Here is a 16,595-nt window from a genome sequence, read left to right as displayed (position 1 = left end):
ATTAACTCAATTTTGAACTTAAGCCAAAATATAGAATATGTACACTGTCAGAAAGGACTGAGCAACTAATATTGTAAATACATGGACATAAAGTCTTTAAATTGCTTTTTTAATTTTTACTTTTTTACTAATGATGAGGCAAAGTCACCCTTCAGAAGAAGCCTGATGAGGACAACATTTCAAAAACAGATGTTCTCACTCTTTCTAACCTCTTTTTAGTAAGGTATTTTCTCATTCCTCAAGGAATTATAATTCCCTACCAACTTCTCTCCAATGTCTGCATTTGATTTGCTCGTTCCTGACTCCACATCTTCATAGCTAGAAAGACATATCCTCCTTTCTTTGCTTGTGTGTAACTATTCCTATTAAAAAATACTTAAAAGTCACTTCAAATCTGAATATTTAAGGACAGCACACATTTCTTTCTTATAGTAACTTAGATTAGGCTGGCATTACCAAATTCATCTCTGTTCATTTTGCCTCCTCTAAAATGTGCATACTTGTGCATTCTTTTGCCAAACAGATTGTAAGGAACAAGATATAAGTCTTATTTTTATAAACCCTTCTCAGATTGCTTAGAATAGCGAGGGTTCATAATGCAAGCTCAATAAGTGTTATCTTTGAAAAGCCAAATTCTGAAATGAAAAATGCACTCATCTTTAAAGCCAAAATAGAAGGTAAGTGGATAATTTATAATGTCGTATTGATTCACTAAAATTTTCTCTTTTGTCCTGCAAATGTACTACATAGCCAATAAGATTATATCAGATACTTTTAATAAAGTGAGATGCTAAAATTACATGAATGGGATGATCAAATTGGAGTTTTGTAATTTTTAATCTCACAAAGGATTTATTAAGTATAGCAACATGTAAAGTTTGGAATTAGGTTGAAAGTACTTACTCATATTCTGCCAGACTTTCTCATTTGCTTGGATGTTCACAACAACATTGGCTTCTCTCAAAACTTTGGATTTATGGTGAATTCTCTTTCACTTACAATCAAATTGACTAAGAACCCTGGAATGATAGGGGGAAAAGTAGTCACATGTGAGTGCATTATAACATGTAGGCTAATTAAGTTATTTTAACCTGGTAAATATTTTTTGTTGTTGACTACTTTTTCTCTTTTATTTTGTGGCATTTGCCTTTATCAGTGCTGTCTCCTTTCTCTAAATTATTCAAATCTCACTATTCTAAGCCTAATATAATTACTCCCTAAACAGATGTGATCCATCCTATGAAAGCCTAAATCCTTCATGTGCCTGTTAAGATGTTTTTGCCTTTGACCTTTTATTTGTTTATGTACATGCATAGTGTATTAAATTGCAAAATTTTTAAGGTTGGGATTTATTTGCTTTTCTTCCTCTTTCCCTCATTAACACCTATCACAGTGTCTGATAAGACTAGTCAAGTTTAACAGTCCATATTAGATCCTAAGGATCAGATACAGATATCTGGAAGTGACTTGGATGGTTTCTTTGCTTTTGCTTCCAAGGCCAGTCCTTCAGGTATTCCTCTCACCTCTCCTCCCTAGCAGCTTTCTGATTTCCTCCAAACACTCCTTCTTCACTGCCTCAGACCCTCCCTTATTTCTTGGGTAACTTTTTCTCCACGCTGCACTAGATCAATGCCATCCTTCAATGGCTTCTTATTAATCTGATTATAACAACCCAAACTCATAACACGGCTGACAAGAGCCCTGCAGAATTTGGCCTCTGCTCTTTTACCATTGTCCTCTGCCACCTCTCTTTACCTGACTCTCTGGATTCTGTTCACTATGGCCTCATTCCAGTTCCTGCAAGTGCCCATATTTCTGCTGCCTCAGATGTTTGTGTATCCTTTTGTAGAGAAACCATGTCCGAAGTATTTTCTCACTGTTCTTCAGGGCTTGCCTGAAACCTCAGTTTGTCAAGGAAAACTTCCTAGTCCTTCTCTCATAGTGCTCTAAAATCAAGCTTTGCAACAAACTATTATCAGTGATTTATTTAGCAGGCAATTAATGGTTTATTTTTAAGAGATTCCTCTCTAAAATATGAGCTCTTGATGCATTGGTTAGTATTTATTTATTTTTCACCTTTGATACTCTAAGTTCGGGCTCAAGACCTTGTATTTTTGAGTGATCAATAGTTTTGAAGAAATAAGTGAATCAAAAGAGATACTAGTGCCGGTAAATGGTTGGAGCTGGAGAATATTATGTTAAGCAAAATAAGCCAATCTCAAAAAACTCAAGGCCAAATCTTTTCTCTGATATGAAGATGCTAATTCACAATAAGGGGAGGGTGGGTGGAAAGAACAGAGTTACTTTAGGTACAGGGGAGTAAAGGGAGGGGAGGGGATATGGAGGTAAGAAGGATAGTAGAATGAATCAGACATTATTACCTTATGTGCATATATGACTGCATGACCAATGTGATTCTACAACATGTAAAATCAGAAAAATGAAAAATTATACTCCATTTATGTATGATATATCAAAGTGCATACATGTATTCTAGTGTCATGTATAATTAATCAGAGCAAATTTTTTAAAATTTTTAAAAAGAGATACTGGGGATACATAAAAGAAAATATAAGTGAAAAAGTAATAATAGTTTTGGGGGGTAATAGTAAAATCTTATGTTAGTGTGACCTTCCATTGCATTCCCTGAGAATTCACTGGTGGGGATTCATTGTTCAGGTTACTTTTACTGTGTGCTTTCTGTACAGACTTCCCAATAGGGAGATCTCCTCACAATGTCTCTCTTTCTGCTTTGATAGTTGATGGACAGTGGCAGGAGTGGAGTTCATGGAGCCAGTGCTCAGTGACATGCTCAAATGGGACCCAGCAGAGAAGCCGGCAGTGCACTGCAGCTGCTCATGGGGGCTCCGAATGCAGAGGGCCATGGGCAGAAAGCAGAGAGTGCTATAACCCTGAGTGTACAGGTAAGTAAGTCCTGCATCTAATGAATGCCTGCCATTCATAAAACCTGGCAGAACCAGGCTGGGGCTACAGCTTGGTGTTAGAATATTTGGCTAGCATGGGTGAGGCCCCAAGCGTAATCCACATCACCATGAAAAATAAAATAAATAAGTGAATAAAATAAAACCTGACAGAGCCATGCCAGACAATCATGGAATAATAAGATATTTTTATATTCCTAATAAACGAAGCCAGTATATCAGAGTTTATTCTACTAAACACCATGTTAGTAAAGTGACAAATTCAGGAGATTGAATACCAAGTAAGTTAACAAAGTTTAGCACTGAACTGACACTTTTACAAGTAAGTGTGTCTGACTCATCAGACACCAAAAGTCAGACACACTAATATAACCATTTGCTAATTACAATGAACTGTATTTGGCCAGTAAGTCAAATATTTGACTAGTTTGTTCATGGTGGAGATTAATAAAAATTCAAGGGATTGGAATGTTCTGAGATATACAGATTCCTAAATCAGTATGTGGTAGAGCACTGTCATTGACCATGACATATTTCTTTTAGCCAACGGTCAGTGGAATCAGTGGGGCCATTGGAGTGGATGTTCTAAATCATGTGATGGAGGTTGGGAAAGAAGAATAAGGACTTGTCAGGGTGCAGCAATCACAGGACAGCAATGTGAAGGAACAGGCGAAGAAGTGAGACGATGCAGTGAACAGCGATGCCCTGGTAAGAATGAACAGAAATGATCCCAATGGAAACAGTTTTCAACCTGAAATTTACAAAAGATTAAAAATAATGCCATTAGTCAAGGACAGTACTTCCTCAGTTTAAAGACTGCTAATGATAACCTGGCAATTTACATTTTCTCTGTTATATGGGAAATCCCTCCAGAGGTGTCATAGAATAATTTTATTGGTTTTAAGTGATTTGTTGCAAAATGACATTGAAAAATACGGTAATAAAAATGTACCCATATGGAAGACTATGATTTAAATTAGCTTATATCTTTCTACCATTTTATGAAATGTTCCTTTACTGAGAACACAAAGCAAGTTGCCTTATATTATATATACCAGAAATAAGAAGATATGTTAAATAGTTCAGTGAGAAGCTAAAGAGATGATGTTGAAATTCAGACATTTTATGTGCTATTGCTGATGAACCTCATTTTGATGGATGCCATTGAACATCTCTGTTCCTACCCCTTTCTCCAATTTCCACTGTACAAAGAAATTCCTATGAGAAAAATATTCTAAAATGAAAGCATAAAGTCTAAATTACCAGTGAAAGAGTTGAAGTGCTACTACATTAGAATATTTTTCCATATAAGCACAGAAAAGGATGAAGGTCAGAACTTTTCCAGATTATAAAGCATATGTTTTTAAAGATTACATAAAGAAAGATTTCTGCCAGGCATAGTGGTGCATGTCTATAATCCCAGTGGCTCAGGAGTCTAAGGCAGGAGGATTGCAAGTTCAAAGCAGCCTCAGCAGTTTAAGGAGACCCTGTCTCGAAATTAAAGATAAAAAGTGCTGGGGTTGTGGCTCAGTGGTTGAGTGCTTCTGGGTTAAATCCTCAGTGCCACCTTGCAAAAAGAGAGAGAGAGAGAGAGAGAGAGAGAGAGAGAGAGAGAGATATTTCTTCCAAATCACATGTTCATTCAATAAAATATTATTGGCATGTTGAAAACTCAGTAAATATAATTTATAGGATGATGCCATCAGCAAAATTATAAGCACACTTAAAATGTGATATGATGAAATTTTAAAATTTGACAGTGCTTCACAGTGAGGTATACAGGAGAAGGCTGAACTTAGAGAATCTGAATCTCTTATTCTATTGGTAGCCAGTCCCTGTGGGGAAGCTATCTGTCTCTCCTGCTATACAGATGCTGAAAATATAGTGAGTACAAGTAGTTGCAGATCTCTTCAGTTCAGAAACCTATGAATTTCTGTCTCTCTCGAACATGACTGCATCTGTTTATAAAAACCACAGTACTCTCAGAGATATCTAGGGGTCAAAACTTTCTTTTCTTCATAATTAGACTTCTAAACATTTCTCACAGTTCAACACCAAGAATACTAACAGGAACTAAACTTTAAGAGCAGCAATTTGTCAGTAGGTTTTCTTTGGGATTAAGATCAGTGTTGTTTTTTGTTTTTGTTTTTTTAATTCTAAAGCTTTATGAATTCAGAATGATAAGAAGTAAACAGCATGCGACATTTTGATGTGAAGGATACTTACACAGTTTAGCACTGTGAAATGACTCCTACTGGAAATAAAGAAGCATTAAACAAAAACTTTAAGTTCACCTAGGGACAAATTTCATTAGACAATAAAGCATGATTAAACAATACTCTTGTAGTATTGAAGTTATCTTAGCCAGTCTTAGCATACAGTTCTTAACAGGTCTTTTAAAACTGTCTTTCATCTGTATGTATCTAGGTAAGATGGTTCTGGTGCAATCGAATTTACCAAGATTGCCACCTGCTGTTTGGAAAACATTTTACAAATCTGTTTACAAGAAAAATACTGTACTGTATTGCCTCAGTTTATTTGTTGACTTTTGTGATTTAAGGCAAGTTGAAAAATAATCACATAAAATTAAAAATACCTTTTATATTACATCATACATTTTGGAGTATTATTAACATTTTCATTTTACTCTTTTGGATAATATATGAAAGGAACAACAAATTATTTACAAGTATGTAGTTACATAATTAAAATAAATTCTTGAATCAGGTAAATAATTAACAAATTACTGCTTCACAGGGACAAATATATATTTATATATACACATACATGAACACATATGCACACACATGCAGGTATATACATTAGGCCTTTGAATACATCCTGATCTGATACTTTTATGTAAACACAAATTACATTGTCTCTCAAAAGCTTTATATGACATCTAACTTCAAAAATGCATTTCACTATAGAGAATATAAAATTTTTTATCAAAATAGTTTGTTTATATTTATCTAACTTTTTCATGTGCAGTAATATTATTTTAGTAAGACAACAGTTTTTCTAAGTTTTCCACAGTAGACTTGATCTATAAATGAGATCCTAATCCTCCTTGATTTCTTCTATGTCACTGTATCATTTTTGTAAGTAGGACCTTAATATTCTCAATTCTAATCATTTTATAGATGCACAATTGTACATAGACAATATTAACGGAGAAAACTTTCAAATTACCAAAACATTTACTAAGGCATTTTTCGTCTTTTCATCAATAACAAAGCCTCAACAAATGTTCCTTTTAGAACAAGAAGTTTTTTCTACTATTATCATTGTGAATATTTCTTCAGATACCTGGGCAAAACTGCTATTTATTTTTATGCTTCACTTAATCTGAAAGCAAAACAAATTAATCAAGTGTGCAAGGAGACCCTCTGTAGTCAGGAAGGAGATATAATACCCTTACATCTTTGTCTAGATAAGCAGTGAAAATAATAATTAATCATCTGGACTTAATTAGAAGCTGCTGTAATGTCTACTAAAGGTAGACAATAAAAATATTTGCACATCAGTGTTAGGATTTTTCTTTAAGGGTAAATGGATAACCTAAAGATTTTTACAAACATCATAACCAAGAATAAGATTTTTCTATTGTCATCATAAGAAATTTTAGGGATGGAAACTTTATTTTTATAAACACTAGTAGTTGGGAAATAGAATAACTACAGGGAAGATAATTAAGGGTTTCAATTTTTAAATTGGTCAAATTTGCCAAATAATAATCTTTTTTACCTCACTGTCATTGTACACCTTCAGACTCTGAGGAGTAAAATGGTAGGATGGTAGTAGTTTGCTCCGGTTTTGTTGTGATATTTTTCATTTCTTTTTTCCAATAATTTCCTGGATACTATTATTTAGCAAGCAAATATTATAGCTGGTTTAGCCTCTGTTAACTTTTTGGTTTCTTGGGGACATTCTTACTCACTTTCTCAGGGCAATAGCTCACTATTTCTACAACTCGATTTCCAGGTTCCATTACTCTTTTAGTCATTAATTACTGAGTAGAAATCTACCATTTACAGGAATATATTACACTTAAATATATAAATAAAACCTCCTTCTTGGAATGACAGTTGCTTTGTCTGAAAACGTTAAGCAAAACTTGCAGGCAGAGTGTGCTCAGAAAAACTTGTGAAGCAAATTAGCCCATATCATAAGTGTACATAGAAATAGTATCTTGGGTCACAGATGCAGCAATTTGGGGGATATTTCTGAATATTCATACCAAAGGAGGACAGTAATGTTGGTAGCACAAAACCTTTCTAGAACATTGGTATTCATTTATATTAGAATTTGGCAACCTGCAATATAATGTATGTAAGCTCCCCCAACACACCCAATCCCCCACTTTGTAGAAATGTCATTCTGGGATTAACCATTCTTTATCTCTGTAAAGTTACTTTGCAACTTTAAAGTTTCTACTCCAAATACCAAAAGAAACTTCATTTAATTTCTGAAAATTTTCTTTGAACGTCAGTAGGAGGAATCACAAAACTTGCTCACTTTATACCCCCTTGTTTTTCTTTTATTGCCCACTCTCATTTTCCAAAGCTACGCTTTTTGAACCTTAGTATACTTAAACATCACCCTGAAAGGTTGTTGAAATGCAGACTCCTAAGATGGACTTCCACAGACTCTGATTCAGCAGGTCTGGGTGAATTTGAGAATTTGCATTTTTAATAAAATGTCAAATATTATTGAGGATGCTGGTCTGCTTATCATCCTTTGGGGTGCAATGATCTGTTATAGTAAAAAAGTAGTAACAGTAATAATAATAATAATGTGAAAACTAACAGAGAAATGAAATGCAATCCTCCATCTCACCTCTCTTGGTTAGAGATTGCAAAGTTCTATTTTATTCATGCTTCTTCAGAAATGATGAGGGGTTTTTTAATGTAATATGTTGATAATGAAAATACAAACAATCCATTTTAAGTTTTTTCAGCTAACTCATTTCAACCAAAATAAGATCTCTTCACAGCAGTCATAAAAAGAAAAGTAGGACAGTTAATTAGTTGTGTGGGCAAAGATGGTTTAGTCCTTATCCAACTCTCAGTTCTCCAGTCCTCATTTTTCCTGTTCCATGAAGAAGCAGGAAAAACAACTTAAGTATTATTTGAACAGGTTTGATAAAAACTGTGCAATGCCAGGACACAGATCTTCTTATCCCCAGCACCTCTCTTCCTGAGCAGGAGTATATTTTTGCTGCCTCTTATTCCCCAAGGCTATTAGCTACTGTATACACATATAAGTGAGTGTGAGCAAGGTGTCAGGGAAGAAGACAGCATCTTAGCTCACATTGACTTATTTTCTCCCCAGGTCCCACTTAGTGGGGTGGTAGATGAATTACTTCCAGTACAATTATTTTGTCTTTGGTAGAGATAAGTTTAATATGTTTGGTAAATTAGACCCTTCAAAAAGCTGGTGTAGTACTCCATTTTAAGGCTAAATGTAATCACTATTAGAAATCCAGATAATGTGAGTATAAAATTTGCATTTTCTTATTGAAAGAGAAAAAATGCTACTCTATGTTAAAATTGCATACAAGTTGACATCTGCTTTGCCTTTTCTTTTTAAACTACTATTAGTTCATCACAAACAGTGCTTTTAAAAGCTCCTATTCCATTGGAATTTCTGATTTTTTTGATGTCAGATGGTATCTGTATATTTTACAGGGAATTATGCTATTATAGGTTGAGTTCTTCATAAGGTTAAAGCAAGTATTTTCACTGAATATTTTTGGACATAACAAATAATGTCACACTTTAAAGTTCACATCAATCACCTAAAACTAAACACTAGGTTCAGTGTTTAACAGTAGGTGGCACTAGAAATTGAATTCTTTCTTCTTAAATGTTCTATTTGTTTTTACCATGTCACTTCTAAAAAGCATGTAAATTAATTAGAACTTGAAGATAACCCTATGTGAGACAGACCACCTGTTGTTTAATAAATATTTAAAATATTGTCCGATCCTCCCACAAAAGCATGAGTTTTATTATATAGTCCACTCAACAGTTCTGGAAAAAAATCAACTGAATTTTACAGGCAGAATTAAGGAAAAATCACTGAGGTCTAAAAGAATCAATATCTATATCAAATAGTAATTTATGTCCCTTTTCAAACCTGTTTCTATGGAGACTTTTATTATCATAATTTGTCTTACAGATTGCTCATCAGATGAGACTTTGACAGAAGCCCATAGCTTCTGTCATGGTAGAAACTTAAAAGGCAATTTGTTGTAATCTTATATTACCCTACTTTGTCTAATATAGAAATATTTGGCAACATGCTGAGCATTCTCAAGTCAAACAGTAGAGCAATACTTATTTTTTTTGTTTCTTTCTTCTATCTCCAGTTGCTTTGTAATAAAAATAAACACAAATTTTTAGGCACTATTTAATCATTATTTTTAAAATAAGGGAATTAAAGTTAATCTTTAAAATTACTAAAATTGATTAATACAACTTCCTTTTGGGGTCAATGCTTACTAACATTACTTTTAATAATAAACTGAAATTTATTTAAACTATTTTTTTTGCGGTTATAATTTGTAATATGATACTTCTTTCCTTAGAAATGAATGAAGGAAATGCTGGAGGTAGGAAAAATGTCAAACTTCTATAACAAGTTATTCAGTTTCCCCATATCTTAGCTCCACTAACCCTTTTAGGTCAGAGCTCCTTGAGGCAGTCTCACCCTGTAACCAGCCTTGGCCCTAGTTGTGTCCAAATAATGATCCTAAAGACCTCAGTGCAGCTGGCCTGACAGGAGGCTGTGGCCAGGTGGCTCAAGTCTCAAGTAGCCTTGCCATTCATGCCAATGTGCCTCCAAGTCATCACTTTCTACATGTGCTAAGATTAGAGAAGGCTAAAAAGGACTCTTATCCTCAGCTTTTCCTAAAATAATATAAAAAGGCAAGTAAAATTTTCCAGCAAAGTCTAGAATGCACTTCAATGTTAAAAAGCCTAATAAAAACTTGGTAAAGAATTATTCAGTTATTCTTCAAAATTGAAGTTAGCCATTGTTTAGTTAAATTAGTTAACAGCTTGAAACTAGAGTGATCTTATCTACTAAGCTTAAATGTAGGATTAAATGATAAAATACAGAATTTGCTTGCATAAAACATGATCCAGACCAGCACTCACGTAGGCAATCTGTAACACACAGTTTGCTGATAAAATTAAAGTTTGTCGTTTCTGTCTTCAAGACTTAAAAACAATTTTTTTTGTGAAATATATGAATAACTTATTTATCAAAGATCAACAACAACAAAAGTACCCCTCTGCTTAGGGACAATGTCTACTCTGAAAATGGGTCTTGTTTGTGTCTTCAAGCCATCACCTCCCAGCTGTAACCTTAGGCTACATAGTTCTCTCTACCTTGGTTTCCTCATGTTTAAAATATATTCTATTCACCGAGGGAGGTTACTATGAGAATTTGATAAATTAAAATATGAAATTCACTTAGAAGAATAATTCCTAGTGAAACATACAGATTGCTGATACAATTGTATGCTTGAGATAGCTAAAACCTTTTCTTTTGTGAGGCACAGTGTTATGAAACACTTCATAAATACTCTTTTTTTTTCTCTCAGGCCTTGACAGCAGCATGAATTCTTCACCTGAGTAGGTTCCACCTTTGAATTTAGAGCTGTAAACCATGTGAGCACAGAGACTGGATCTATCTCATTTACCTCTGCATCCCCCAACCTGAGAATTCACAAAACATAATAATTCATGATTTGCCAGCAAGTAAAAATTGAAATGTGGGGTCACGAGTAGTGCATGTTTTCCTTTTATTTTTTTTTCTGCATGCCAACTCTATACTTTTGAATCAATTTCTGTTTAATGCTGAAATTCTAGCATATGAGGTGAAAACTAATTTTCCACATCAAATTGATTTAAACCCTGGATAATTTCTGCTATTTTTAAGAGACAGAAAATCAGTTTGAATAGACAGATTAACAGCTAATCACTAGGTAATTGCTACCTTATTTTAAGGGAGCATGCTAACTACAAACTTGTGACTTCAAGTACAGTTGTATCTTACAAATGAGTTTTTTGTATCTTTTTGCTAGTGATAGCAAACAGTGGGATGTTTCAGCTGATGCACAAGAGTTGCTCTTCCATTTTTCTAAGGCATAAAAATACAGGAGTCCTTCATATTGCTGCATGATAATATGTTTTTATTTTGAGCACAGAGAGAGGCTTAAGCTAGTTATCTATTTTCTAATTTACAAAATACACATAAGTAGCATTAAGCATACACAAAAATTTAACAAAATCTCTATCTCTAACATGTTTTTTCTCTTGAGCTTTAGTTCCATATAGCAACTGAGTTTTGGATAGTATTTAAATGTGCTCAAATATTACAAATGCAAAACTATTTTCAGCATCTCTTTCCCAAGCCATCTCTGCTTCACATACTGTAGCTCAAGATGAAGCACACTGGATGTCCCTCCTGGAGTCCTCTTATTTCTCCATTTTCCTTCCCTCTTGCACCTATCAGCCATGAAGTTGAGTATAGTCTACTTCCTAAACAGATTTGGAATCCATCTACTTCCTACTGCCATTTCCTGTGATTCTTTCCCCCCTCCCTTTGTACATTATTTAGATTGTCCCAGGTCTCATGTTCCTTCAATCCACTCTCCAAACTGCAATCGTAACTTGTAAAAACATAATTTCCTTTGACCTTAAAGTACATTCAAAATTCTTGGCTACCCATCATTTATAAGCCCTCCCTCTCCTGCAACTACCCACCTTCTACTCATCCTCAACTTTGCACTCTGTCCATTCTGAAACAGCCCAATTTATTGAATGTTCCTATTCTCTTTGCCCTGGGTCTTCCCATAAATGGTTCACATGGAAGACTTTCCCATTCCTCCTTGCAGAAGTCCTATTTATCTTCTTTACCTCAACTTGGGCAACCTTTCTAGAAATCTGTTGCTCACATGCTCCTCCCTACAGTATTTTTAGAGTCACCAGACCACAGTAAACATCCTGTTGAACTTTAATTTCTCATATTATTTTCTTCCTGATCATTTCTTGGTAGTTGAGAGACCCTGACAATTCTTATTCATCCTTTATATGGAAAGTATTCTAAAGGAGGACTAGGATATAATGGAAACTAAATATTTGTAGAATGAACAAATTTGTAAGTGGCACTGAAGAACCCAGGAAGATCCCCACTACTCGAGATGTATGAACATAAGATAGAAGAAAATAAATTCTTATTTTAGTGTCTAGGCTCTTTTGCTTCTGGTATGCGCATAAACAGACTTGTTTTCTTTACTAATTTTTTTAAGATATAATCTTCAAAGAATGCCAAAATCACCTTTGATCAAATATTTAAAGCAGCTGTGGGATTTGACATCAGTACTGAAAAGTTGTAAATCCTGGACCAATTTGCAACTTTTAAATCGATGATTCCCCTTTTTTTATCATTTGTGTACTGGGTTTCTGTCTTCAAGAAGCACAGTGCAGCTGAGGCTTTGTGAATTTATAGTAGAGCAAAACATAAAGTTTGTCAGCCTCCCTAGACTTAGAAAATTATTGGTTTGGTTGGTTTTGTTTGATTATAGGTAGATCAAACAGATAGTCAATAAGTTAGTAATTGAGTAGTGTGAATGGACCCAAGAGAACTAGTGCTTATGCAGCTTCTTTCATACCTAGAGTTGGCATACTGTAGGTCACATCAGAGGGTCCTAAAAAGGGGCACATTGGCTCTTACTAAATTAGATATAGCCCTCCAAGGTCAAATTTTCCAATATCTGATACCCTAGAAATCTCTTTAACTTTTAGTGTGATTATAACAGCTAATCTCTGTCTCTTTCTACTTTTAATTGGGATGACTTGTGCCTGGCCATTTTCCATAGACACACACACACTCACACACACACACACACACACACACACACACACACCCTCAGTATTGTGCAGAATCATCTTATTTCTCTGTGATCTTTAGAATCAGCATAATTGAAAAATAGATTGTCTAGCCAGAGGAGATCAACAAATGAATAACCTATAAAAAAATGTAGATATAACAAGGTGACAGACACATGCTCCGGAGAACAACAGAGCTAAGGAAGGGACAGGAGTGTGGAAGGGTGGGTCAGCAAATCACTGAAAATGTGAGATTTGAGTTAAGATAAAAGGTGGTGAATATATGAGCCATTGAGATATTTAAGGACAAGGAGGAGGGATATGCTGGGTGGAAAGAACAGGTGGACACATTCTGAGGCACCAGCTCAACCAGAGTATTGGAGAAGGAGCCAGCCAGGAGGCCAGTGTGACTGAGGAGGTAGTGAGAGGGCAGAGGGAAGGAACACAGCCAAAGGGAACCAGATTGCAGGACCTTGTAACAGGCCAGTTTAAGCATTAAACATATTTCCTTACATGAAAAAAACAACATTTTATCTTTCCCCAAGTAGTATGCCCTTTAAAAAATCAAGCAGTGACCCATATTTCCCAGCAGATTGTTATTACTACTGCAACCTTGATTTTGAACCTCATCAGTTTGAGCTGCAGGCCCAGTAAACATTCACCCTGTTGGCCCACCACTGCCATCTAGTGGCTAACATCTACAATGACCAGATATTCTGACCACAGTGGACAGGGAGGAGGGGCACAGAGAGGGAATGAATGCCTTTTGCCAGAACATAAAGTGTGAAAGCTTTCTGACTCCACTCCAGGGAAATGAAGAAGTTCAGTGTACAGATTACTTTTTCATTGGTTTATATCAAGACTAAATCAGGAAATACTAGAAGCTGTAGCAACAGGTTTTATGGAATGTATTTCAGATTTCATCAGTAGAACTGAAGAAAATTTGAGTTTGAAAGCATTGAACACTAGAAAGACAGTGCAAATTTTGTGAAAGTAAAAAATTATAAATCAAAAGATGATGAGAAGGATAACAAAGAGAGATGCATAGAGGGAACAAACAGTAATCAAGTATAACTGTAATAATAGATAAAAACTGTCATGTCACTAAAAACAGACTAGTCATTTTATATAGAATTTGATTATTTTATAAACTATTCATGATGTATTTTGTTAACTTTAATACTTATTCTAATTTTCCATTTTAAAATATCCCATAAGAGTTTTTGAATGAATTTACAGAAATAGTTATCATCTATTATAGCAACGTCCAAAGTAGTAACCATTTAAATTTAATTTACATTAATAATTAAAGTTAAATGAAATTTTAAATTCTGTCCTCAACCCCACTGAGCGCATTTTAGCAACAGAACCATATTTGGCTAGTGGCTACTAGGTTTAACAGTGAAAATAGATTTCCATCATTTTGCAAAATCCATCATGTAGGCTGTGTATTAAAGATAAATTGGAATTATACTTTCAAAAATGGGAGGAGAAAGCATTTAAGCAGAACACACAGCATTTGCACAGATAAAGAAGAATGAATTAGTGTGAAATATTTAGGAAATAACCAATCATTCTTTGTGACAGATGTACATGTGAGTGAGCAGGAGGCATCCAAGGTTCAGGTGTACTAGAAGGGTCTTTGATTACAAAGGGCACAGTTAACTTTGCTCTGTGAGGACTGGGGACCCATGGCAATAAGGGGCAAAGTTAATCTTCATTTTAGAGATGACTGTTACAAGGCATAAAAATTGGTTTAAGGGGAAAGGTACTGGGGAATAACATCACTTGACACCGATTCCATTAGCTCAGGAAGCAGGCACCATCCTAGACCTCTCTGTTGCCTTCATTCCCCATATCATTTAGCCAACAGGCCAAACTTGTCTTGTATCCACCTATTTTTTCCATCTTTAGTCTAGCCATCCTTCCTAAAGGGATAACTGTGGTCTTGCATTAACCTCCTCAATGGGTCTAACTGTGGTCTAGCCTATCTAGTCTGCCTAAACAAGGCAAACCAATCTTCTTAAAATTAAAAATTGATCTGAGCCTGTCTCTGCAGAGCATGACATCACATTTCTCCTCATTCTTTTCCTTCCAGTCACTTCAGCCTGAATGCCTCAAGCCCTACCCTGCTGCAAGGCACTTTCATGTAATGTTCCCTATGCCAAGAGCACTGACTGCATCTCATACTGCCAGTCTCAAGTGTCACTTCTTCCAGGAAGACTCTCAGATTTTAGATGGAAACAGCACCCTATAGTTAATGTTTGAAGTATTTATAATAATTGTATTGAATTACAATTACATTGCATAGTTACAAAAAGTAATTATGTGTGTGTGTATGTGTGTGTGTGTGTGTGTGTGTGTGTGTGTGTGTGTGTGTGTGTTTTACCTCTGTTTTCTCCCTTTGCCACAGGCAGAGACTATTTTTCTAATGTATCCCTGGTTCTTTCTATAGCAGGGCCCAGCACAGGTTAGTAAATGCATGAATTTACCAATGAACTTGTTCCCTAATTCACACAGGATAGGATGGATGCCTGGGTGAATGGTGGAAGTAGAATTGTGGAAGATTAAGAGGAGAAGGATGAGTAGAAGATGCATCTGATGTTTTTAGTTTCAGGGACATGTTTGGCATATTACTGGCAGAGTTAGGAAATACAGGGAGCGAAAATAAGCAGCAGTGTGGGGGAAACTGGTGAGAATTGAAGTGTGGACAGATTGCCTTTGAGTTTTCTGTGGAATATTCAACTAAAAATGCCATTTACCAGTTGTCTCTGCCAATCTAAAACCCAAGAAAGACATTCAAACCAAAGAAACACATAGTTGTCTCCAATTCATAGCTGGAGTTAGAAGACTGACGACAGTATAACACAAGCAAAAGTTTGAGTTAAAAGTCAACGGATTTCATTCTTACTGCTGCTCTGACATTTTGCAAACTTTTCCTCTTTTCCCAGCTTTCCTCCCCTTCGGTGACATTAATATAAGCACCATCTATTTCTATGGCAGTGACTTCCCTCACCACGGCCACACCTCTGGGTTTTGCCTTTTCTTCCTGATACTGTCACCTGTCCTCTTAGGAGACACCTCCAGTTGGGAGGAGATTGGTGGGGCAGCAGAGTCCAGAATAGGAGCATATGCTCTCCATGCTGTGGGGGACAGATGGAGCAGGCAGTGAAGTGTCCCCCAGCCTGCTTGTGGGAGCGTCTGGTTATGGATGCTTGGCTGGTGATGGCTGCTATATTCCTTAATTTATTTTTCTCCTGTTTCCTGAGATAACTGTGGAAGAGAATCCTTTATGGAGGCTTCCTTTACTCTTACTTGAGCTAAATTATGTTATGTGTGTGTGTGATATATTTTGCTGCTTTTTAGTTTTGATTTGTTATGACTCTACTTCTACCCATCACCACTATCCCAGTCCAGCCTTAATGAAAATTCTTCTTGGATCCCAAGAAGGGTCCTTTAACAGTGTCAGAATAGCAGCCTTGGATGCATGGAAGAGACCAGGAAGGCATGGTTAACTCCCAAAGGGAGTGAGAACCAGGCACCCTCACCAAGCCACTCCTCCCTACTCAGTGCCCCCCAACTGCACTGATATTCTTGTCTGGATTTAATATGTAATAAAAAATAATGTTTCAAATTTGAAAAGGAAAAATGTCAATTCTCCTTCTGTGCTTCTGGTTTTTTTTCACATGGGTAAATAAGACTAATAGTCATCTCGAGATCATAGGTAGTTGGGGAAGATTGAGTCTGGGTA

At 35.7% G+C, this 16,595-nt stretch overlaps 1 protein-coding gene across 1 annotated transcript in view; it reads left to right on the top strand.

Moving 5' to 3' along the window:
- Positions 1-16,595, top strand: part of Adgrb3 (adhesion G protein-coupled receptor B3) — a 671,006-nt gene that overhangs the window by 288,891 nt on the left and 365,520 nt on the right. The window contains exons 6-7 of the mRNA XM_026391342.2: positions 2,760-2,924; positions 3,486-3,650. Of these exons, the coding sequence (XP_026247127.1) occupies positions 2,760-2,924; positions 3,486-3,650 (330 nt within the window). The remainder of the gene's footprint in view (positions 1-2,759; positions 2,925-3,485; positions 3,651-16,595) is intronic.

The sequence above is a fragment of the Urocitellus parryii genome, chromosome 8 (genome assembly GCF_045843805.1).
Source record: "Urocitellus parryii isolate mUroPar1 chromosome 8, mUroPar1.hap1, whole genome shotgun sequence".
NCBI classification, from domain to species: domain Eukaryota; kingdom Metazoa; phylum Chordata; class Mammalia; order Rodentia; family Sciuridae; genus Urocitellus; species Urocitellus parryii.
This window is presented reverse-complemented; position numbering and strand designations above follow the sequence as displayed.